Below are 25,789 nucleotides of genomic sequence, written 5' to 3'. Positions count from 1 at the left end.
TTTCCTTCTCAATAAGCTGTACGGTAAAATCTTCATATTCCAAGCTTGTTTATCAACAAAATTGTATTTATTAGGTTCAAAGCTAGTTCTAACATTTTTAAGCATTTTTTTAATCCACACACTAATATTATGGTTTTTTTTTTGTATGAATATAATTTAGTGGTTATTATTAACGTAATAATAAATTATAAGTGAAAACAATTGAAAATGTGGAATAAAATTAAAAATAAAATAAAATAATGTGCCTGAAGATACAATATCAAACACCCTCAAGGGTGTCCAAAGATATATAGTTGTATATACTTGAGGTATTTAAAAGTGTAGTATTAGATACTTCAAATACCGATGAAAACTTTTCTCATTCATTTTCTTATCTCAAATACATGAAAAATAAAAAATTGTACAAATACACTTTTAGCATCACTAGAGATGATTATTTGTTTATTTATTGATCAAAAGTTGTAATTTTTATTTTTTATTTTATTTTTAGGTAATTGGAAAATTAGAAAGAAGGTAAGATGAATGTATATTGAATTTTAAAAAGATTTTAGTTTTTTAGGTTAGGGATATTTTTGGTGGATGTGGAGAGTGATCATGTGACTACTTATATAATTTCTCAAAAATAAATTGCATATCAAATGAGACTAGATGTTTAGTAAAACTTAATATTTATTACTTAAAGGTTTAAGTTGATTTTAAGTTAAATTATAATTAAGTTATTAACTTATTACTCTTAAGTATTAAGGTTGTTTGATAAAATTAATTTAAAATTTATTATAAATTATCAAATTAATACATTTATTCTCATAAATTACAATTAAAGTAAATGAAGTCAAGTAACAATGAAGGTCGTGAAGTAATGAAAGAGATCATGGAGATAACGAGAACAAATTATGATAAAAAAATAAAATGAAAATATGAATTCAATAATAAATTAATTATTTTTATTTATTATTTAAAGATATTTTTACTTTAAGTCATATTATTAGGGTAAGAATTTATAAAAACTTAAAATAAGAATTTAAAAAGTATATATAAACCAACGCTTAATTCATCTTAATTGTATTCCTAATGATTTGATTCTAATATCAATTTTTTAAATAATGACTTAGAACTTCTTGGTTTATTTATGAACTTTACTAGATGTATTAAAAATCAATGCCCAACCCAATGTTCGGGTTAGTGTGGGTAAAGTTTGAATGAGTTACGATTGAATTTGGGTTAGAAAAAAAATTAACTAAAAAATATTAGGGTTGTCATGGATTAAAAGTACGGGCAACCTACCAAAACTCAAACTTGTATATTATTATTTATCTATTTATTTTTACCTATATTGTATATTTTTATTAAAAACATAAAAATGGTAGGAAATAACTCTTTAACATTTCTTAGTTTTTAATTATATTAAATTATCATTTTTCTTTGAATGTTAAAGTATATTTGATAGTTGAAATTCGAGTTTATAAATAGTTATTTATATTATAGTAATAACCCATAATTCATTTTATGACAATTTTTGTATACGACTTATATTTTATAGGTTCTAAAATAACTATTTTTTATTAGTTCTCCATGAGAATCCATGGTAACGCATGAGAACCCAAATTGCATATGAGTTTGACTTAAGTTAGGAATTCCCAATCCGACCTCAAATTTCCAAATTTGGATGGCTTGAACGGTGTAGAAGGATACCTCAAATTGTAGCCTTATAAGCATGGAGGCTAATTAATAAAACAATGTGTCACAATCAAACCAACTTCCCCAAGGTTAAGGGGGGTATTATGGTCATTTTAGTTATAAAGATCAAGGCTTAATGATTATTGATATGAAATAAATACATTTAATCTTACATAATCACCTCATTTTCTAATCAATCAAGCACCTAATTGTCTGATTTTATTGAGTTATCCATCTCAAGGTGCCTTGTTGTGTGTTATGCGAGTTTTTTTGCATGGGAATAAGAGTTGGAAAAAGGAAAATCATGCTCATTTCTTTCAACTTATTTTTCTCACTTATCTCCTCCCTTCCTATTTTCAACTTTTATCCCCCATCTTGAGCAGGCTTTTTTTTTTTTTTTTTTTGTAACTCAATATTTAGTTTAACCTTTGAAATTTTAATTTATGGAAGCTGAGTTCAATTGTCAAAATTCTCTCTTTCATTTTGTTTAAACTTTAAAAATTGTTATTTGAGAGTCATGGATAACTGCAAGTTCACATCATAGTAGAAGTCTATGGCCCTATTCGGCAATTGTTATTGAAAACAATTTTTTATTTAAATATATATATATAATTTTAGTGATTAGAAAATTATTTTTTATTTTTTGTTCTTAAAAACTAAAAACACTCTATTTATAGAGAATATCTTTTAGTTGTTTTCATTTGTTTTTTAGGGGTTATTTTAAAAAATAATTATACAATTATGTAGTGATTAAAAATAAAACACTAAACATAAAACATATTTTTAGAAATATTAAAAATATGTTAAAAACATTTCATGTTTCTAAGCAGATTTTTGTTTTACAAAACATTAAATAATATTTTTCAAAAATTATTCTTAAAATTTTTTTTTTCATAACTGTTTTAAAAAACAATTGCCAAACAAGGTCTAAGACACCACTTACTTTTCCTTTTTTTGATTGAGTCAATGGTTGACGAGGAGTCGTTTTTGAGTAAGAAAATTGATGATGGAGTAAGCCTTGATAGCTTGCTCTTGAGCAATTGAAGAAGCAAATGACAATATTAGATATCATATCTAAAAACTAATATATGTTATTTAATATATAATATTATATTATATACCAAATAACAAACAATTATCGTATTGATATATATATAAAGTGATATTAAGTATGTATCTACCTAATACCTAAGAATGATAACAGGCCGAGTTCGAGGCCGAGTTCGAGACGAGTCACCCATATCTCAACCCTACCCTATTTATATATGCCACTAAAAAAGTTAAATGGGTCAGACAGGCAGGTATGAGAAATGTCCGGCCCCATGTACTTTTTTTTTTTTTTGAAAATTTTAAACTTTTAAAAATTATTTTAAATTTTAATTACATTAAAATAAATATATTTTATATTTTTTATAACTTATATCATTGAAAACCATTTATTGTTATTATTATTATCTATATATTCAAAATAATAAAATAAAAAATAAATTAAATGAGGTTAAATAATAATGAAGGTTGTGAAGTAAAGAAAGAAATCATGGAGTTAATGAAGACAAATTATGATAAAAAAATAAAATGAAAATATAAATTTAAAAATAAGTTATTTATTTTTATTTATTATTTAAAGATATTTTTTATTTTAAGTTATATTATTAAGTTATTTTACTAAATATATTTAATTTACTTAATAACTTAAATGAAGTTATTAAGTTGGTTTGCCAAATTATTGCTAACGTTAAAGATCGATAAAAATAGAGTTTTTTTAAAAAAAAAAATTAATTTACGTTTATTTATCTATAATGAAAAAAAAGGAAGAGTTTAAAACAATTACAATTTATTTATATTAAATTTAAATTTTTTAATTTTTCCAAACAGCCGTTAATCAGTATACTTGGAAAGCCGCTCGCTATCAAAAACCCTAGCAAAACCCTTCTGCTTTCAGCCCCCTCTCTCTCTCTGCAACTAGAGAGGGAAAACACCTACCCTCATCCTCTCTCATGGCGTCTCCGACGTTGAAGAAGAACTACAGGTCCACACCGGCGCTGCAGCAATTCTACACAGGCGGCCCCTTCGCCGTCGCTTCCGACGGCTCCTTCATTGTCTGCGCCTGCGACGATGCCATCAAAATCGTGGACTCCTCCAATGCTTCAATCAGGTCTGTCGTCGAAGGTGACTCACAGACCGTCACAGCTCTCGCTCTCAGTCCCGATGACAGACTGCTTTTCTCCTCGAGCCATAGCAGGCAGATTAGGGTTTGGGAGCTTTCATCGCTCAAGTGTATTCGCTCTTGGAAGGTAAAGTGAGAAGTTTGAGTTGAATTGGAGTATGTTTGGTTGCTGAGAACACGGCGGAAAGGAGAAGATGATAAATTTGGAAATTTGGCAAAAAAATTCTCTTTTTACTTATTGGGAAGAATTCTATGTGGGAATATATTTTTTTTTGAAACCAAACATATAATTAAGCAAATAGAAGATATTTGAATACAATTAGCGTCAATTTGGTGACTGTGAAATGGAGGGAAAAGAAGAGAAACAAAAGAAAAGAAAATTTGAAATATTAGGGTCTGTTTGTTAATTTTTTATGACAAAAATATTTTTTGTTGTCTTTCTAAGAGAAAATTGTCCCTGGAAATATTTTCAGTTGAAACAACCAGAGCATGCCTGGCATAAGCTAAAGCCGAATCTCTTTGTTAGGCACACAGCTGATGCCGTGGAAGCAATCCGATATGGTGAAAACATTAATTTGATAGAGTACATATAGAATTTTCTTTTTATCCTTTTGGTATTGGAAATTTTACCTTTTTATTGAAAAATCAAATTAACTCTGTTTGGCTGCCAAGACAGTGGAGAGCAGAAGTACCAAGTCTAGTTTTTACCGTTTTGAAATAATTAAAATAAGTGGGGAACATATAAGTGATGTCATTGCTTTGTTTTTGTATGAAATGAATAAACAGAAGAGAAAAATGTTTCATGTTTCATGTTTCCCAGTAGCCAAATGGGCTAAGGATTCCTTATGTTGATCCACGTATGTGAAATTTGATTGCTTGTTTTGGCATCCTGTAGGGGCATGAGGGTCCTGTGATGGGCATGGCTTGTGATGCCTCAGGTGGAGTGCTTGCAACAGCAGGAGCTGATAGGAAAGTCCTTGTATGGGATGTTGATGGGGGTTACTGCACTCATTATTTCAAAGGCCACAAAGGGGTTGTTACTAGTATCATTTTCCATCCCGATGTGAATCGTCTTCTTGTAAGTTCATGATGAGAAGAGCATTTTGCATTCTATTGAGCAATTTATGGAATTTTTATAGGATCATTTGTCTTCAACAAGTGGAACCACTCTCTTTACATATCTCATATATTACCTCAACCCTCAAGTTTAAAATATCTAATTATTGGATTACTTAACTCAATGACACAAATATAGGCTCCACTAAAGGTTCTTACTCTAAATAGGTTACTTATAGTCTAGAATGGTTTCCGTGGCTATTCAATCTCTGGTTTATTTCTTATGGAGGATTTCTTGCAGCAATTTGATTCTTTCACATTTAAATGAAGGGTTTCTTGTGACCATTTTACCTGAACTCAAAGAGGATCCATTGTGCTCTAATCCCAATCATTGTAACCCAAAACTACTTCACCACATAAATCATTCCCTTTTATCAATGAACCCCATTTTAAAACTTCTTATTTTGCTAGATGTTGTAAGATCTTTACTGCCCTTGTAACTCTCTAATTAAGAACCTCTCTGAAAACTCTAAAATTGACCTAAAGCAAATCTCTAATAAAGAAACTCTCTGAAAACTCCCAAATTAACCTAAATCAACGAATGATACTGAAATATATAGAATCTTTCTGAAGTGCTAAGATAGGACAATCAGTTTCTACCCTTTCACTTTGTTGATGTTATTGCCCATGATGCGGGGCTGCATCACTTTGTCTTCCTTGATTCAGTTTTTCATATTTCTAATTACAACCAGATTATGTTTTATCTTCATCATCCTGTGTAACAGACTAACATGAAAATTACTGATTATATGTTTAACCCATTGAATAAGAAGATCTAAAGTATTGAAATGTCATGCTGTTAATAGTAAAAATTGCAGCAAGATGCTATAAAGATGGAACGCGAGTGTGAAAAAGAATTTTGACATGGTCCGGTAGATATATCCCAAAGGAGAGTTTCTATTCCCTTGTTTTACATGAATGAGATAACAAATGCTACTTAGAGAAAAAGGCCCTGTTACCTCCTTTTGATCAAGTTTTATTAGTCTGGTTCTGTGAGCTATACAATGAGAATAAGCCTCATTGAACCTTTATAATTGCTTTTGCTGATGCAATTTTGTTTAGATATTGTGAAATATCCCAAATAATGTTCATCTATTTTTAGTGGGAAACTTAGAGCTACAAATAATTTATTGCTAGTTGACCTTATCCACATTTCAAGAAATATGGTGTTTCTATCAATCCCTTTTTCTTTTTAGCTACCAATTTAAATTTATTTAATGAACTATTTAGCTGACCATATTGGTTGGATTTACAGCTTGTATCTGGAAGTGATGATGCGACTGTAAGAGTGTGGGATCTCATGAGCAAGAAGTGTGTTGCAACCCTGGAAAGGCACTTTTCAGCAGTGACTTCTTTGGCAGTGTCTGAAGATGGATGGACCTTGCTCAGTGCTGGAAGAGACAAGGCAGGGCTTCACTTATTCTTGATCTTTACTGCAGATATGGTTTATTTTAGTATAGTTACAATGTGCTTTTTTGGATGATATTAGTTTTAATTATTTTTATATGTATTTTTTTTTTGTACTCTGTTTTTGTGTTTTTTCTGTTTAAATTATGCATTATTGGTGTTATAATTTGGTTGAAGTCAAGAACTGCAACTAAAGGTTGCAAAAACTGACATCGACCCTTCAGTTTATCCAAAGTGAGCGAGTTTGGGTTGAGACTTGCTCCAATTGTTTGGTTTTGTCTAACTTATGACTCTGGACATCAATACTGCATATGACAAATAACATGGTTATTTTAGTCCTCTAGTCCTTGTTTTGATTCCAAGGACCAAAACAACATGGCAGAGTTGCCATTCTTCCCATCTTCTTTGTTGGCATTGTATCTTGTCTGGAAAATCTGGTTTTTTTTTTACTCCCATCATACAAAATGTCAGAGTTTGGCAAGAAAATAATTCTGTCCATTTATGTTTTTCCCCCTCTAGTGTTTGCCACCATAGGAACTCCACCACTTATCAGTCAAGGATGTGAAAATTTGGCTTGTCAAAAAAGTTTAAGCCTCCAAATTTGAAAACAGATGTATTATCCTATACCTTTGCATGTTAACAGTGGAGGGAGGTTGGCTGTTGGTAGCATCTTTCAACTTACACAATGCAGATTGCAACGGTCTCTGCAGGATCCATGTGTTGAGTTTTCAATTATTGTTTGTCTGAGGAAGGTCACTTTTCGAGGCCAATCCACCATATCCACTGAATAAAAAAAAAATTATTCATCCATATGAAAATCCCACTTCCCCTATGTTGTTGTGCATGAATCAAGTGCTTCAAATTGCCCTTACATGCATCAAAATGGCTAACTTTTCTGTCTAGATTCTAATAGAAATGTTGGACTATTGACCAGAAAATTGACAAGGTATTCTTTCCTTTTTAACCATTTGCGGGCATGATTTATCACCTCATCTTTCTTATTTTTTTAATGCGCTTCCAATATCTCCATTGACTTTTTTAAGAGAGGTATTCCTTATAGGACACTGTCTTGATCCCAGTTCGATCTACTAATCTTATTATGAAGATGTAAAATATTCTTAATTTACTGAAATTTCCTTTGTTGGTGTTGTTTTCAAATATTATCATATGATTTATTGTCTTGATCCCAGTTCAATCTACTAATCTTATTACAAAGATGTAAAATGTTCTTAATTTACTGAAATCCTTTGGTGGTGTTGTTTTCAAATATTATTATATGATTTCTATCCATTCATTGGATTAATTTATTTATTGAAATTGTTTTTTACAAGTTATAAGTTTCTTATTTGCATGTCTTAGCTGTCAGCCTGAAATAATGTATAATGATCTCAGGTTGTAAACTTGTGGGACCTTCATGACTATAGCTGCAAATTGACTGTCCCAACATATGAGGTGCTTGAAGGCGTATGTGTGATTCATTCCAAGTCTCCCTTTGCTTCATCTCTAGATTCATACAAACGGCAGAAGGGTAGGAAGAAGAAAAGTGAGTCACCAGCAATTTATTTTATCACGGTTGGAGAACGTGGGACTGTTCGAATATGGAACTCTGAAGGGTAAAACTGAGTTTTTTTAAGTGCTTTGAAATATTCTTTGTGTAAATAGTTAGGAGAGCTCTTAAGGCTCCTTTTGTTCCTCAAAGTTCAGCAGAAGGGATTGTGTTAAATGGTTTCCATTTATTTATTTATTTTGATCCTTCAACAGTGCAGTTTGCCTATTTGAGCAGCAATCCTCGGATGTCACTGTCAGCTCAGACAGTGATGACTCTAAAAGGGGTTTCACTGCTGCCACTATCCTGCCCTTAGATCAAGGATTGCTTTGTGTGACTGTTGATCAACAGTTTCTTTTCTATTCTACACTGACATATTCTGAAGAGATGTTGAAGTTAATGCTGAGTAAAAGGCTTGTAGGATATAATGAAGAGATTGTGGATATGAAGTTTCTTGGTGAGGATGAACAATTTCTTGCTGTTGCTACAAATCTTGAACAGGTAAATCACTCTAAATTTTTGATATTCCTTAAGACCTTTTCTTTGTGGCTTGCGAGTAGACATTAGTGTTTGTTGGTAGCAGTATACCCAGTTGAATGTCTGCATGCTTAAGAACTAGGATCATTAGTTAATTTTAGGCTATTATATTTCACTTTGTTTTTTAAGAAAACTTTCTAAAGGAAGGTTCTAAATGAGATTTTCAGATTCCTCTAATTGTAAAAAAAAAAAAAAAGGAGTTGTGGCAAGGAAGGAATATTTCCTATGAGAGGTCCATGCTGAATTCTTTAAGTCTTGCACCTCTATATGGTTACCATGTGCCTTGTAAGGGTGCTTGATAATTCGTGCTTTAGTTTTAAGGCTCTACAGCAAGTGTAAGAAGCTTCCCATCCAAGATACAAAATTGGCTATATGGCCAAATGGTTCATCCATATTTTGTAAATATATTAATTTCACACAATGTGTATTTACCTCTTGTGCATCAATAACTTGTAACCAAGATATAATTAGTGTGCTTAAACACCTATACTTCATGCAGATGTTACATTTATATATTACAGTGACCTTACATTTTGAATATGGGTACTGTAACTTAATAAATCAATTCAAGCTTTGAGCAAAAACTAAATTGCAGGAACTGCTGAATGCATCAGAATTTCTTATCATGGCTTTGCAGCCTGACAGATAAGACACTACCTTTTTCAGTCAAATATAGGCATTGAAGTATAATAAATAAAAGTCTAAGTGCATAAACCTACGCAGACAGATCTAGAAGCGCCCTTTCCACATTTGTCAAGATACTGAGTCACACCTAATATAATATTCCAAATTGAATATTGATTGTGGTCTTCTTGGTGCTTAGATGATGTAGCGTGGTTGTGTGGATATATCAACGCCTACACTGTATATTATAATTGTGCATGCATGGTGTTTTTCTTTGTGCTGAGGAATTTAATGTTAGTTTTGAAAGTTTTGGCTCCTAATGTGTATTTTTCCTGAACATCTGCAGGTACAAGTGTACGACCTTGCCTCCATGTCATGTTCCTATGTACTGTCAGGTCATACTGGCATTGTTCTCTGCCTTGACACCTGTGTATCGAGTTCTGGAAGAACATTTGTCGTAACAGGAAGCAAGGACAACAGTGTAAGCTCATTTCTCTCCACTTAGTAGGCAGTAGGGGCAAGGGTTTGGGTGGGGAGTTGCTTTGTCATCTCGATATCAGCAGTGTTTATATTTTATCCCGTCTTTTAGTTTGCATTTACAAAGTTAAGCACAGTTTTGCTTCAAAAAAAAAGGTTGCTGTTTGTGGAGTTATTTATTCATAATTTTTACTTGGTGTCCAATGCATATCTACTCTGCTTTCATCCCCTCTCTCTAGCTAGTTAAGTTTGTTAAATTCACATCTGTGCCTCTAATTACCCTTATTTATAGGTTAGGTTATGGGAATCAGAAAGCAGATGTTGCATTGGTGTTGGTACAGGTCATACTGGAGCTGTTGGAGCTGTTGCTTTTTCAAAGAAGTGGCGGAACTTCTTTGTTAGCGGTAGTAGGTGAGCACGTTTTTGCAGACAGTTAAAAGATATATTTATGCTTTTACCCTGCATGCATGTGTGATCTAAATTCTTTGTTTTTGGTCTTTCCATTGTAAACCTTATTTACATGAATTTTTTTAAGTTATTTTTTTTTTATTTCTTATAAAAAATATCTTTTGATTGTAAGAAGTAACATAATGTGCGGTAACATTGAGAATAAGAATGCTTCTACTTTTCTTGCTCAGTGAGCCTTTTGTCTACATGATGCCCCCCTGTGTTGTCTTTTTTTCTTGATTTAGAATCTATTGTTTTTGTTATTCTTTTTTGGCATTTGGATCCTTTCTAATCGTGTACTAACACAGATCATTTAATGTAATGGGAACTGTATGCTTTGCTCTTTTGTCATGATGTCTGCTGTTAATACTGTAATGTGGTTCTGGCGTTGTGCCCTATAGCTTGTATCTCATTCTACTAACATTTTTACACATTGTTGTTATTAATGCACTTCTGGATACTAATTCCTATCTCATTCTCTTGTTTAGTGACCGCACCCTCAAGGTTTGGAGTTTGAATGGTCTGTCTGATGACACAGAACAGCCTATCAGTTTGAAGGCAAAAGCAGTTGTAGCTGCCCACGATAAAGATATAAATTCATTGGCTGTTGCACCAAATGATAGTCTTGTTTGTAGTGGTTCTCAGGTTAGGCACTGTTTTTCATCTTATTTCCAACCTTTTTTTTGTATAATTGATATTAGTGTTGGAAAAAGAGAAACAACTGAAGTTTCAAAAGTGTTCTATAGGATGCACCTATAACTGTCTTTTTCATTCTTTTCTGGATTATTTTGTTGATACAGGACCGCACTGCTTGTGTATGGAGGCTTCCTGATCTAGTGTCTGTGGTTGTACTTAAAGGGCATAAGAGGGGTGTTTGGTCTGTAGAGTTTTCACCAGTTGATCAATGTGTTATGACAGCATCTGGTGATAAAACAATAAAGATATGGGCCATATCTGATGGTTCATGCCTGAAAACATTTGAAGGGCATACATCAAGTGTGTTAAGAGCATCATTCCTTACTCGTGGAACTCAAGTCGTTTCTTGTGGTAATGGGGCTTACTGCTACCTGATCGGACTTTGTATTATTCCAATTACATATGTGTTTAATAACCCATCCTTTTCAGGTGCTGATGGTTTGGTAAAGTTATGGACCATTAAAACTAATGAATGCATTGCCACTTATGATCAACATGAGGACAAGGTGCTGAACTAGCTTATCATGTTCTTTTCTTTTATTTTTAAATAATTTTTTTGGTTTGTTCATTTGGTTGATCTGGTCAATAGATACTGCTATTTTAAATATTATAGCTCAGATTGTTTAGATTTTGGATGAACTGCATTATATTAAATCCAGTATCATCATGTTCTTAATTGTTGAAGTACAGCTGAGAAGGAACTTGAAACCACTTGGCTCTTGCCATCTCATAAGCATGTCTGGTGCTCACCATTCTATTTGGTTTCAGATGGTCACATATTCTAAATTGTTGCTATTAATCAAACTGGATTCTATTGCCATTTGATGTACAGGGAAATGAAAATGCTATGCCATGAGTGGAATAGTGGAAATGACCAAATTTTTGGCAATTGAATTGATTATTGTAAGAAAGAAATATATTAATCACCTTAAAGAATTATGGTTTTGTGTAGGAGAATGCCACCTAAGTTCATTAAACTTCTGCAAAATTTTCTCCATTATGTGCCTCAACTCAAAAGTCAAATTCTGCAGAAAGATTAGAATGCTATTAATAAGTACATTCAATTGCTAGTAGTCAGCAAGTTAAACTTCAGACATGGAATCATCTACCTTCATTTGGATGGTTAGTTTGCTTAAAATAGTCATAAGAGATGAATAAAATATTTCTTTTGACGTTCAAGGTGGCTGATGGAATTCGTAGGGGGATTTAAAATGACAAATTGGTCTTACTTTTGAGGCCACGATCCATTCTGGAGGTATCCACCATTTTGGACATATCTCTTAATCATAAATTTATACTCATTAAGCATAGGAAGGGTTATTATTATAGATCTTATGGGAAAGGAATGTCTCAGATTGTGGTGTCAAATGAGCTGACTCTTGAATCCTAAAATTTTTCTGCATCTTCATTCCCTTGCCCATAATCAATGGAATACCCTTCTGTTTTCTATAGCAGATCATCCTCAGATGATTTCCCCAATTTCAACTTTGGTACATCATATTGTCATGTGTCACCTACCAAATTTTGCATGGGAGCCTTTTTCTTTCCTATTATTCTTAAGATTCATATGTTTATTTCATTTTTGAATTTCTCTATGCTAATTGTACCACCACAATATGCCTCATTATGCTGATGATGTCTTTTTTTGCATAAGATTTTGTCGTCCTCTTGTTTTGCTCAATAGATTTTAGCATGCAGGTTTGGGCCCTGGCTGTTGGGAAGAAGACAGAAATGCTTGCAACTGGTGGCAGTGATGCTGTTGTCAATCTGTGGCATGACTCTACTGCTTCTGATAAAGAGGAAGCTTTCCGTAAGGAAGTGAGTAATCTGCCCCACTCATTTAATGCCTTGAAGTCGTCTGATGGAAACATATATAGTTTTATATGATGATACCAAGTTTTCTTCCGAGTTAGAATCTTTTGTTCTTGTTGTGAGATCTTTGCATGTCAAGATGGGTTTCAGTGAAGGACCCTACTTATATATTTGAAAAACAAATAAAGATGTATGGAGGACCTATTGGAACATCTGTTAGAATTTTATACTAACGATTTTTTTTTAGTAAAATCTGAACCTCCATACTGCTGAATGTGAAAACACAAAAGAAAGTTTTTGAAGACCATGTATTTGATCAAATTTTTTCCATGCATTGGACACACATCGGTTCCTTCAAATTCATACTGAATGACTGTCATCCATATGATGAGTTTACTGAACTTCACTGAGGAAATGCCCCCCTTTTTATTGCCGCTTTTAACCTATTCTTCATTTCTTGTATATAAAAAAAATTGATGAGTTACCTGATATTTAAGATACTTGTGTTGATGGGTCAACCTCCTTGACAATTACCTACAATGAACCTCCTAGTTAAGGCTGATTAAGAACAAAATGAAGACTTCTTGTTAACCATGATGACTGGATTGTAATCTATTGGGCAGTGAAAATAATGCATGTTCCTTCCACTATCACAGCATATAGAATAAAGACATGCTGATCAAATTTTCCCATGACAATTACCTACAATGAACCTCCTAGTTAAGGCTGATTAAGAACAAAATGAAGACTTCTTGTTAAACATGATGACTGGATTGTAATCTATTGGGCAGTGAAAATAATGCATGTTCCTTCCACTATCACAGCATATAGAATAAAGACATGCTGATCAAATTTTCCCATGACTAATTTGTTGTGAATAATACTTTTCATTTGATTGCTTATTAGCTTGTAAAAATTATTCAATATGGTGCAAAGTAATCATACCTGGAAAGATGCATGTTCATATAATGAAGCAGGGAAATTTTATTTGTTTATTTATAATAAATACAGATCATATTAGGTATACTTAATGTATATTCCTGTTGATAAAAATTTGATGAACCAATGGCATGGTTGCAGTGCAATGAAAAATTTGCAATTGGAATTATGTGGCATCAGGTCCACAAAACTCGGAATGAAAATTCCAAAGTATAATCAGTGGTTGATTCCTCTCCTGAGTCCACAAGAGGGCAGAGGTGCAGGGATAATCTTGTAAGGCAATGTAACAGACAGGAAAGAAGAATTCCATAAAAACAGAAAGACCATCGTTCCCTGCAAGACTGAGGATTCAGGGCCTTGGTATAATTTTACTATCTGCTTCCTCGATATTCTGGGTGCATGCTAAACTTACTTTTTTGCGGGCGGTGATAGGGAGTCCATTAGGTAACAGGCATGATTCGTGAACATGAACACAACCTACACTAATTTGCATATGATAACATTATGTATGGATTTTTTATTTAATTATATTTCGGTGTGAAATATTTACCTTGGTCTAGACAAATTACAGAGTATCAAGCATCTAGTGTGGTGGGTTATCAATTCCATTTGTTCACTTTTTATAATGTTGGGGATTTAGCTTGTTCTTTGATCTGGATTTGGTATCTCTTCAAATTTTAATACTCAAGTATTATTTGATATTTAATGAAATTTGTTTCTAAGATTTAAAATATGATGCTGATGCAGGAGGAAGGGGTTCTAAAAGGACAAGAACTGGAAAATGCTTTATCGGATACTGACTACACTAAAGCAATCCAAATTGCATTCGAACTTCGCAGACCTCACAAACTTTTTGAGTTGTTTGCCGAGCTTAGCAGGTTAGCAATTATCTAGTTTTGTTGTCTCTGTACCTCTGGGTATATCTGAGCTTTGTTTTCTACAGGAAGAGGGAGGCTGCAGACCAAGTAGAAAAAGCCCTTCATGCCCTTGGCAAGGAAGAATTTCGTCTGCTGCTTGAGTATGTTCGAGAATGGAATACAAAGCCCAAGCTCTGTCATGTTGCACAATTTGTGCTTTTCCGGGTTTTCAGCATGCTTCCCCCAACAGAGATTACTGAGGTGGTTTTCTCATGCATTCTTGTTCTGCATTTCAAATTACAGACCTGTCCACACCATAGTGTTCGAGAGCATGATATAACATTATGTGCTCAATTCTATAGACTTTGGTTTTAGTTATATATTTATATAGATGGATCAGAAATCTCATACCATGTGCTGTCTAATTCTAGCAGGGTTTATAGGAACTGTTATTTATTGGAATCCAGCTCGGAGGCCTTAGAAACAAGAAAAATCCAGATGGATGATATGACAAACTCCCAACCAGTGTTTCAAAAATTGATAGATTCATCAAATTAGCTCAAATCTCGGCATAGATTCCATAGTAGAAGACACTTCTCATTGCACATCCTCTCAGCTTGATTGTTTTGAATTCTGGGAAATGATCAGGATGCCATTTTTTGTCGTATGATTAAGTGTCGTGGTCAATTCCTGTTTCGTCAAAACACCAATCAGCATTTCTAGGCATTCATTTACCTTCTAATCGATCCTGAATTCTTGCGTAAACTATATTGTTATTACAGTGGGCTGAGCGTTGATGCGAGGATCTCTGTTAGGGTTTTTCCATGGATTGATTTAACCAGTTGCTGCAATTCATGTTTCAGATGAGAGGCATTGGAGAACTCCTTGAAGGTATCATCCCATATTCCCAGAGGCATTTCAGCAGGATGGACAGACTCATAAGGGGCACATATTTGTTGGACTACACCCTAACAGGAATGTCAGTCATTGAACCAGAAACTGATGCCAAAGAGATCAAAGACGAGCCGGAGACATGGTCAGAAGTGAAGGATTCAGGCGACCGGCCATCACCAGAAAATGCAGATGAAGAGCAAGAACAAACCCTAGAAGGGCTGAAAGAGAAGGCATCTTCAAAGAAACGGAAATCGCGTAAATCTGGAGACAGTGCACAGAAGAAAGTCAAGGAGACAGCTTACACGAAGATCTCAGCCATCTCATTACAGGCGTAACACATCAACAAAATGCTTCTCTTTTTCTGTTTGTTTGCTAATTTGTTTTATTTTCCATCACCAAATTTAGGGTCCTTGAATTTTTCTAGAGAAAATGCCAGATTTGTTGTAGAGGATGGAGGAAGAAAAGAAAGGAAACTGTACCATTGTTACATTGTATACCAAATTTTGATCGTTTCAGGGTATAGGGTAGTGTAAATTATGATTTCCTTTGGTTGAATTGTAACCCTATATGCAGTGCAAAACCTTTTTGAGCAAGACCATAAGAGCTAGGGCATGGATTTGATATCAAATCCAGTTTGCAAAAATAATTTTTAATAATTTTTTTATTTTTTAAATTCAAATATAGAAAATAGTTCTTTGGTTGCATCATTTCTTTAATGTAAATTTTTAAAAAAATGTTTTTCATATTTTTAATTATTTTTTAGAAAACTCTAACCAAAACACTTACAAAAATCTCAAGTCTATTTTAAAAATTAATCTATTTCAAAACATATTTTTTAAAAATTGTTTTCAGAACAAAATTTTTAGAAACTTGCTTCCAATAAAAGATTCGTCAAATGATATTTTTAAATAAGAACAAAATAAGCTCTAAGTTTTTATTTTTATTTTTAAAAAAGAAAAAAAATTGTCTGTTTAAATTGAATCATTGAATATTTTTTTCTTATTAAATAAAGAAGGCATATTAGGTACTTCTGAAAAAAGAAAGGGACATTTCCTCTCCTGTGCCCATCTAGCTTACAAAATGTCAACAATGAGAAAGTTGTATTTTCTCACATTTTATTAATTTTCTTTCCACACAAATACATTTGGAAGCAAAATAATTATAAAAAAAAAAAAAAAAAAAACCTAGAATAAACTGTTAAATGACCTCTTGACCCTCCGCTGGGGTGATTTGCAAGAGTACTGCGTTGGGGTTCCGGTTTTAGTTTTGGTTTTGGGGCTCCACTCTCACAGCAAAAAACCACAGCTCTGAAGAAACAGAGAAGAAGAGGAAGAAGAAGATGAGGAACCATCTCTTCAGGCGATTCCTCCAGGCCCCTCTTTCGCATTCTCGATCCGCTCCTGCGTTCTGTCTCTCCTCTCGCCGCGTCAGTTTCTCTCTCATTCTCTACACTTCTCTCTCTCTTTCTCTCTCTCTCTCTCTCTATTATGAGGCTGAAATAAAAAATGACAGATCTTGGTTTGGGTTCTGAGTTTTGTGTTTGGTTGCCGAGGAAATGCTGGAAAATAAGCGATGATTTTTTTTTTTTTTTTAAACTCAAATCATGTGTATATATAATTTGTTTTGGTTTCTCTATTTGTGTGATTGAAATTGAGAATTTGTATATCTCGATTTAGAGTTTGCGGCCGTGTTTGATTGGGAGAAAATAAGGAAAAGGAAAGGCAAAAATGAAATTGGCGTTTTGTTTTTCGCTGTTTTTAGGGTTGACACAGCACAAGAATGTGCACTCTACTTTGCTCTAGTGCGGCTGTTTGGCTCAATTCTATCTCTTTGGTATTTTGATTCTGGTATTGTTATATTTCTTGTTTCATTTTCTGCCGCACTTGGCTGCGGAGATCGAAATTTTGAGTTTTGGATTTTTTTTATTTATAATTTTTTGGAACCTGAGGTTTTGAAGCCTTCAATCTTCTGCACGTGACTCAACGATTTGGATTAGTTGAGTTGTGATTTTTCATTTTTTGAGAACTAATAAGAATAAGGCACAAACTTTTGTTCTGTTTCATTTTCCTTGCTTCTGGGCTACCAATCAGAGGCTTCGTTGGGGTAGAGTGTAATTTGCAGTCAAGGTTTATGCATTCGTTACTTACATGTCACTTTGGGGCACTAAACTTTGATTTCGAATTTTATGGTTCCCTGTTGTCATTGGTTGCTTGGGGTTTTATCAGATGCTATTGTTGTTAGTGCATGTTTATGTCTGATGAACCCTGGTTTCATATGCTTGATATTTGTTTGTTCTTTTAAATGGCATTAGTTCGTATAGAGCCAATACATGTAGCTTGAGTGACACATCCTCTAAAAAAAATGTTAAATGACGTTGAATGTATTGCACAAACTAGAGGTAGTTTATGTCTGCAAGTGAAACAATAAAACAGTCAAGTCTTCAGAGAGTCCTTTCTGTATTCCATTTCCTATGGGCCTAGAAAGTCTTTGGCGAGTGGGTTTTCTATCTCTGTTAGATTTTATTGATTTCTTTAGGCATTGTTAGTGCTGTGTTGGCTCTTTTGTTTTTTCATGCTTTTTGGGGTCGTTTTGATACATCCTGTGTACATGGGGTTCTCCTGTATCTTCTGTTAGACATTCTTAACAAAATTCTATTTGCCTATCATGAAATAAAGAAAAAAGGGACAAAAAAAATGAATTTGTGATAAATTAAAGTGAGAAATAAACCCCTTCCAGCGCAGCTTATCATTAAACGATAGAAAATCACTTTGCAAATTATACTGTAATTTCCAATTTTTCATTGCCATTATTGAGTTTTTGGGAATATTTAGCATTAATTTTATTTGTTTTCTTTGTTGTCTCCTACATCCTGTCAACATTGTAACCCTTGTTACATTATGGGAAATTTATCTTTGTGGGTTATGGGTTTAATGCTTTAAGAAGGATGTTAAGGATCACATTCATGGGGATTTGCTTCTGCTAGGTGCTGCCTGCTTGTATAGGTGCATATATTAAATATATGGAGCACTAGTAAAGAAATCTAATTCCTTCTACTGCCTCATTTCAATCTAAATGCTGTACCCCACATGTTCCTCACCAGTTCTTGGTTTATTTTCCTTGTGTATCTGGTATTATCCATGTGTGAAGTTTCCTGATGGAAGCGTACATAAATTGATAATGTTTTCCTTCTTGTGGGTTTACAGTATGCAGTTTCAGCTCCAGTGGTTGAGGAAGAGGCTGAAACAGTTGTATTTCCAAGGTAATACTTAATCTAAACTTGTTAATACATAATAGAAATTTTCTGCTTAAATGTGCTGTAATGTTTTTGATAGGTGAAGTTTTTTTTCTTTTTTTCTTTTTGGTTCTCATTGGGACTTGAACCTCAAACCTCCCACAACCCCAACCAAACCCCTTATTACTTGAGTGAGGCTTCAAGGGCTTTTAATATGTTGTAATGTTGTATGAATTTGTTTTCTATAATATTTGCCTCGTCTCTTTGTGAGCTATATTTTATAATTGCCAATTCCTTTAGAGTTTTCTTACTGGTTTTTAATACAATGTTTGCTCATTAAAGAGAGTGACACCGACACTTAATGTAGTCTGCAGACAACATTTTTCATGGTTAGTCAAATAGAAATTTTAACATTTTGAATTATTTAACTGAAGCTCCAGGAATGAAGAAATAAGATGATATACCACATTCTACACATTTTTATAGATCTGATAAAGAAATCTTATATGTATTATTCTATGTATTGCATGATTTATAAATCTGATGGAAGAATCTGACATGCATTACACTACTGCATGAATATAAGTAGGAACAGAAAAATACAAAATAGATACAAATGGGAAAATGTTTTAAAAATTTCCCTTCCATAAAACTACAAGACAAGTGTTTTGAAGTTATGTTTCCCTCCCTTCTTTCTATAGCAACTTACAGGGAGGCATTGGCGATTGATCTCAGTCAGATTGTTTCTACTGAAGTGTCATGGAAAGGAATATGAATGTTTGCATAGTGTCAGACTAAGTGGGTCTATGTTTCTTAATTTATGTAAAAGGTCTAGTAAACTTTTGATTTTTGAGTTTATTTTCTGTCCTATGGTAGATGACCTAAGGATAAGGTATGCTGTTGTTTACCACTGTCAGCCATAGACTGCAGTTTGTGAGAGTTGCATTCTTCAGATTTGTCCATCATACCTCTCATCTTGCAGGGAGGGCCCTGGGTTTTCATATGGTCTTAACTGGGCTCTGGCTGGAAAGGGTGTAATTGTGAATGATAAAGCTTTTCGAAATTTGAAATCCTCCGAGCTACAGCAGAAAGGCGCGGCAATTGCTGGTAGCGTGTTCAACATATCATTCTCTATTTGTAGTTATTTTTTTCTAATTCAATTATTATTGTAATCTGATTTTACTATTTTATCTTTTGCGGTTTTGTAGAGTCTTTGTCAGGACTTCCAATTCACGTTAGGGGAGATGTTCTTGGAGGAGCTTCAGAAATTCCCAAAGCACAATTTAGCAAACTTTTGAAACAGGCATGTTGTAGCTCATGGCTTTAATATCTTATTTCTTGCTTTGTGCTTTCTCTCTCTCTCTGAAATATATGATGGTAATTTTGTAATATTCCATTATATAATATTATATTTATATTTTATTAATTTCATTTTCTTAATTTTATGTTTTGTTGTGTTCCATTCTTTGAAAATGTTTCAGTTATATAAAATGTTAGTTCCTACTTCCTATCATGTAACCCAACTTGGATTGAGCCACTTTAAAATGACTTCCTCTGTAAGGCTTTTTTTTGCATTTGAAGTAATTTGTTCCCAACCTTTTTAACTTGAATAGACAATACCAATTCCTTTGTCTTGGATGTGTTTAGGTATGTTTGTGGTAGCACATGCATTACTTATCCTATTTCTATTTTAAACTTCATTTGCTAGCCTTTGAGCAGCCATATATATATATATGGCTGCTCATTTTGATGCTTATTGTCTTAGCATCTTGATGCTGACATAATGTTTTGTTTTTTAATTTCTTCTTTCCAGGTCACCGCTCACTTATCGTCCATCTCAGATATTTATGTTCATGATGGAGCTATTGGTTCATCATCAAAATGTGATGCTAAAGTTCGTGTAATAAGTGATAGTCCATCTGCTGTATTATCACTTTCCAATGTTCTGTGGAAAACCCCTACCCGTGCTGTTTCCCATGACTCTTGTCCTCTGACGGTTTATATTGCTTCGTCTTTGAGGTTTGTTAATGGTCATGCATTTTAGTTCACCTCTCTAATGTTCTAGGTATTTTTTTTTTATCCTTTCCCTTGTTTTTCTTTCTTCTTCTTCTTCTTCATTTTTTTTTTGGTAACTTCTTTCTTCTTCTGGTTACAAGGAATTGTACTGGGAACTTCTTCCATCCCTGACCTAACTCCTTGTCACTTGAGTCAAGCCTCAAGGCCTTAAAGTTTTTAAGTGTCTGATTATTGTTAAACCTCAATTGTTTGATTGTTCTACTTGAGTTTATTGGCAGCTTCTTTGTTAATGATGTACCAGAGACCAGGGCTGGGGGGGGGGGGCTAAAAAATACCAACACAGGCACACAAAGAAAGGTCCTCTGGAGTTGCCTCTGACCAGGGAATAAACTTCGTACAGAAGCTGCATCATTCCTGATGATGAATGATGTATCAGAGACTCAGGAAAAGAAAGGGAGGGGCTGGGGGGAAACATGTACACACACACACACACACGCCTGCACAAAAAATAAAATAAAATAAAAAAAAAAAAATTAAAGTTGCCTCTGATCTGGGAATGGACTTTTTAAAGAATCTGCCTCATACGGTATATCAGAGACTGGGGCAAAGGGAGGGAGGGGCTGGGGGAAGATGCACTTACATGCATGCAGAAAACGAAAAAGAAAAAGGTCTTTTGGAGTTGCCTCTGATCAGAGAATTAACTTTTTAAAGAAGGCGCAAGACTTAAAACATCAGTCACCCTCATCCTTTTGGCACTGAAGCCCCCTTGAATAGTTATTAACTTGGTTGCAGAACTGATGGATAAGTGATCATGCAAGAGTACTGTTACTTATCATGGATATCCAAAGTAACTGTGCATAAAAATTTGGTTTTAATCTGCCAGGGGCAGAGCTTTACTTGTAGAGTTGGTACCCACCATCAGAGGGGGGTGGTATTTGATATGTTCTGCTCCAGCATCACCTCATTAAATTCTTGATGAAGTAGTCTCCTTTCATCTGCTATTTGCATGATGTTTGAAACTCTTGAGAGAATGTGCTGATAGGATTATTAAAATTCTGTTTGAATCAATCTGTCCCTTATATGCTTGGTAGGACCCATCACAGTTGCTTCTTTTTTTTTTTTTATCCTTTTCTTTCTCTTGCTTTTCTATTTTTTTGGTTGTTTTTGTGGTTGTTGGAGTTTTGGACTTGAATCTGATTGTGTTATTCAATTATCACTTTTGACCTGCAGTCCTGGTGCTGTGGAAGCTGCTGGTATTGGATCTCAAGGAAAGAACGGATTTATTGCTGCTGACATCGAGCGTTCTTCTCTCATTCTATGTGGTAAGGCTTTCTCTGATACAAATGGAATCAAAACAGCGTTAGCTGCCTTGTGTGGACCGATTATATCTGCTCGGGGAGGTCTTCCTCTTTCTGCCAGGTAAATGCATCTTCTTACAGAACACAATTGTCAGATGAATGCAGTTTGTGATTTACTTTAAGGGGTTTTCTATTTTCAGGCTCTTGGTGTCTGGGGATTCTGTGATTCTTTTGTTCGCACCAGAAGATATCGTGCAGAGCTGCTCAGACCTGTTGGTGTCTTTGGATGCTGGTGTAATTTTGTCCTCTCAAGGTGTTGCACCATTTTTTCAAACTGGGAATTCTAGCGGGCCAAATCTATACAAATTGCCAGCTGCTGTCATCCTTGCATCTTCTGATAGGTAACAAAACCATAAAAAGTTTTCTTGGTTCCTCCTCTGTACAAATTACACAGGAATATAAATCCCATGTATTCACTAACCAAAATGTTCCTTGCACCCTACATCCTTAACTATTTTATGGATCCGTTGCCAAATTTTGAAAGGTCACCATTGATTTTAGAGACCAATGCTTCAATGAATTAATGTCCAAGTGGAATCATCCAAATTACCTTTCTCAGAAGCTAGTGAAACTGATGGATAGTGGTTCAAGTAATTCAATAGGCTGGTATTTATTGGATTTGTAAGAACCATGAAATTATTTTTTAATGGAAGGGCAAGTAAAAATGTAAGAAGGGTAATATTGCTGTTACAAGTATGCAATGTTCACTGTGCATCATGACATGTGTTGTTGAGAGAAATAAGTTATCGAGTGTATCACAAATTTAAAATGAGAAAGTGCTTATTGGACTAGATCTTACTATATTTTGTTGATAACATTACAAAACCGATCCAAAGACAGATTTTTGGCTTTTAAGTCAACAAATCTATCTTTGACTTCACTGGAAAAGACTTGATCAAATGCTCTTCCGGTTTGACAATTTATCTAATCTTAGCAATTTTAAGGCAAAAATATAATATTATGGTGGACATTTGTTTTATGAGTTGAGGCGTAAGATGCATTAAAAGCATACCGCCACATACCTCTGTAATCCTTTGGTGGCAAGATGTGCTTGTGATAATAGGAGACAGTAACTTTAACTTCTCAAGTAAGGCACTTTATAATGGCCTTACTTCAAGGCGATTCTGAGCGTCATCGAAACCGTGGTCTAAGAACATTGTTGAGGTTCTTGCCTGTAATGCTTATTTCTTCTGACTTCTTGAAGATATGCTGTTTATTGGATGTTTAGGTTGTCATTCACAGGGTTTTTATCACTTATTGTTTGACTGAATGCCTAATTGGCGGGCATGTCCATTTTGAGAGTGAAGGTGGGATGCCCCACTTGCAGGGTTCTTATAATTTAGCTTCTAGAGAACACATGGTTATTGCTTCCTTCTGATAATAAAAAATATATATATATTTATTGCTTCCTTCCTCTCTTGCTCTTACAAATTGACTGCTATGTAAAGAAATTGCTGTGATTTCCTTTGTGTTGAAGCAGCTCTGGAGTAATCCCTTCTATCTCGAAGCTCTCTCCTGGGCAAGCAGCATATCACTTCCTGGCCGGCTATCACAATGGCAAGTTTGTTCCTGCATATAGCAAGAGTCCATCATCTGCCAATCCACTGGAGCTTGCAAAGGCTGTTCTATCCAAGGTCAAATGTGGAAACCTACTTGTTCATTTGATACCCGCATATATTGTATTTAAATTAATCATTGTTACTTCTAGTCACTCTTTCCTGATGTGACATTTACCTTTCTAATGCAGTTGAAAGATGACCAGATTCCATCATTCCTAATCAATGTAAATGAAAGAGAAAAGCTTACAACTGGTAAGGGAACAAAAAATAAAAATCACAATCAAAATTTCTCGTTGATGGGAGTTGGTTGTTTTATTAGATTTCTTAAGTGAACCTCTTTATAACCATATACATGTCTATTGTTGGAAGGAAACCAGTTTGTTGAATGGATAAAATTATACTCTCATGACCCTTCATCAGTCCATGTACTATAAACAAAAAATATGCCCTTGTTTGCTTCTTTTGATTGATTGCTATATCCAACCGTGTTTGGGTATATTATTGCTGGATTCTTCTTTTTCATGTTGAGACTGGTATCTTTTGTCATATAATACAAAGGATTTATTGATGCACAAACAACTTTTTTCTTCTTGCTTTGTCCTGTGGTATACAAGAAAAGATGGTTGGAGGACTCGGGATAGGCATTTGTCACCAAGAGCGATCATTCCATTTTAGTGATTTGTAAATTGTAGTTTTGTTCCTATTTTTAGTTATTTATTGCTGCCGCCAACTTCCAATGGCATATCCTGAGGTCATCCTTCAGTGATGATTATCTTTACCTCTATATCAAGTTGCAGAAACTAATGTTTTTCAGTATTGCTTTATAGATCCATCTCAAAGGAACTAAACTATTTTTGTTATGCTAATTTCATTTTGTGATTTCTAGGCAAGGACTTTGTTAATCTGGTGCAATCAACTCTAACAAAGAACGTTCCCCCTTTCGAACCCAAAGGTAGCTTCATTATCCCATGTCTTCCCCTGCTCTTTCTAGTTGTCGGAGACAAACATTACTTACTAAATCTACCACCATATAACCATCCTTTCGAACCCAAAGGTGATCTTGAAGGCAAGTACAAGAGCTTCTTATCAGGCAAGTTTAAAGAATTACCAGAGGAATTCTTGTTCTGAGATTGTGAGATAGGTATGCCATTGTGACTCCTGTTTTTCTTCCAGAGGGTAAATTAGAGCCTACCTCATGAAATTATAGTTGGAAGACATTTGTATGATTTTTGCTTCTGCTCTCATAATGTCTGGAGGGAAGTACCAGAGACTGAAATAAGTTAATAACCCATGTATTTTTTCTGAAGTTACTTGTCTCCCCATGTCTTATTTGATGCATTTTCCTTTTGTTTCCTTTTCAAATTAGTTCTGACTACTTTTTCAGAATTATATTCTTGTAAATATTGGAAAATTTAGGAAAGTAGTATCACAATCTTGTGAAACCAACTGATTGCTTACTACTGTTCAGTAGCCCCAAAAGTCATAACATGGAGTATAGCTCATTAGATTATGTCGTTTAGATCTTGCTTGAGAAGCATCGGGTAAATTAGGGTCTTAGGGTCTGTTTGACAAATATTTTTAATCATTTTTGGGAATAAAATTATGTTTGAGAACTCAAATATGAGTAACAATATATTTTCGGTCCTGGGTTTGCTTCCTAATGGTCATCAGTTCGAGTCTCCTCAGGCCATCAAGAGGATTTACTCGATCGTTAACTTCAGGGTCTTATGGGACCTAGACACCCAAGTTTATCAAACAAAAAATGAGTAACACTATATTTGATTTTTCGTAAAGGTAATATACATTTATTTAAATCGATTTCCATGGTCAAAGCCTTTCGCATCCTCGTACAATAACAATTAATCATAGTAACAAATGAGAAAGAGAAAAAATAAAACCGAAGCCTCTAGGATTCTATGACTTGAGACTAGAGCTGAGAGTAATTGCAGGTGCAAGTGGGGATGAAGAAGTGTCCACAAGCAAAGTCAAATAGGGCGCATCGTTGTTCATCGCTTTCAACAGCTGGTGCTGGTGTACGAGAAGAAAGCAGTTGGCATCCATTGAATTACTCCATTAGGTCGATCCACTCCAACTTTAATTAAAAACACATAAAAGAAGGAAAAAAATATTGTGGCCCAAAGAAAGCAAATGTAAATTACGACTACTAGACAACAAATTTGTTTTTTCAATCAAAATATAAATTTTATTATAGAATCAAATTATTTATCATTGGAGGATGAAATGGGCCATGTTTGAGAATCATCGGCTAGGATTGGGCCAGGTCGAATTTGAGCTCCAAAAATCCAAATGGGCTTAGCTGAAGTCAGCTGGTTGGCCCATTTAAGTTCTCAATTAATTGGCCCATCTACCACTTTCATCCACTCCTTAGTACACGAGCTGTCGTTTGACCTTGGACCTAGTCCCACCC

The 25,789-nt window shown here is 34.2% G+C and overlaps 2 protein-coding genes across 2 annotated transcripts; both read left to right on the top strand.

Annotated features, from left to right (window-relative positions):
* Nucleotides 1-3,603: 3,603 nt before the first annotated feature.
* On the top strand, nucleotides 3,604-15,762 carry LOC117933784 (transducin beta-like protein 3). The gene is made up of 14 exons (XM_034855319.1): nucleotides 3,604-3,971; nucleotides 4,740-4,922; nucleotides 6,216-6,365; nucleotides 7,760-7,980; nucleotides 8,129-8,414; nucleotides 9,421-9,555; nucleotides 9,844-9,962; nucleotides 10,487-10,643; nucleotides 10,799-11,045; nucleotides 11,124-11,200; nucleotides 12,393-12,512; nucleotides 14,193-14,323; nucleotides 14,389-14,563; nucleotides 15,166-15,762. The coding sequence occupies exons 1-14, from the start codon at nucleotides 3,675-3,677 to the stop codon at nucleotides 15,529-15,531; spliced, it is 2,664 nt and encodes an 887-aa protein (XP_034711210.1). The 5' UTR covers nucleotides 3,604-3,674; the 3' UTR covers nucleotides 15,532-15,762.
* Nucleotides 15,763-16,431: 669 nt separating this feature from the next.
* LOC117934091 lies at nucleotides 16,432-24,736 on the top strand. Its single transcript, XM_034855704.1, has 11 exons — nucleotides 16,432-16,622; nucleotides 18,400-18,455; nucleotides 19,411-19,535; nucleotides 19,637-19,731; nucleotides 20,242-20,447; nucleotides 21,675-21,863; nucleotides 21,943-22,143; nucleotides 23,283-23,436; nucleotides 23,550-23,613; nucleotides 24,248-24,313; nucleotides 24,416-24,736. Exons 1-11 carry the CDS (start codon nucleotides 16,536-16,538, stop codon nucleotides 24,487-24,489), a joined length of 1,317 nt encoding a protein of 438 aa, XP_034711595.1. The 5' UTR covers nucleotides 16,432-16,535; the 3' UTR covers nucleotides 24,490-24,736.
* The last annotated feature ends 1,053 nt before the right edge of the window (nucleotides 24,737-25,789 follow it).

Source organism: Vitis riparia, chromosome 16 (genome assembly GCF_004353265.1).
Source record: "Vitis riparia cultivar Riparia Gloire de Montpellier isolate 1030 chromosome 16, EGFV_Vit.rip_1.0, whole genome shotgun sequence".
NCBI classification, from domain to species: domain Eukaryota; kingdom Viridiplantae; phylum Streptophyta; class Magnoliopsida; order Vitales; family Vitaceae; genus Vitis; species Vitis riparia.
This window is presented reverse-complemented; position numbering and strand designations above follow the sequence as displayed.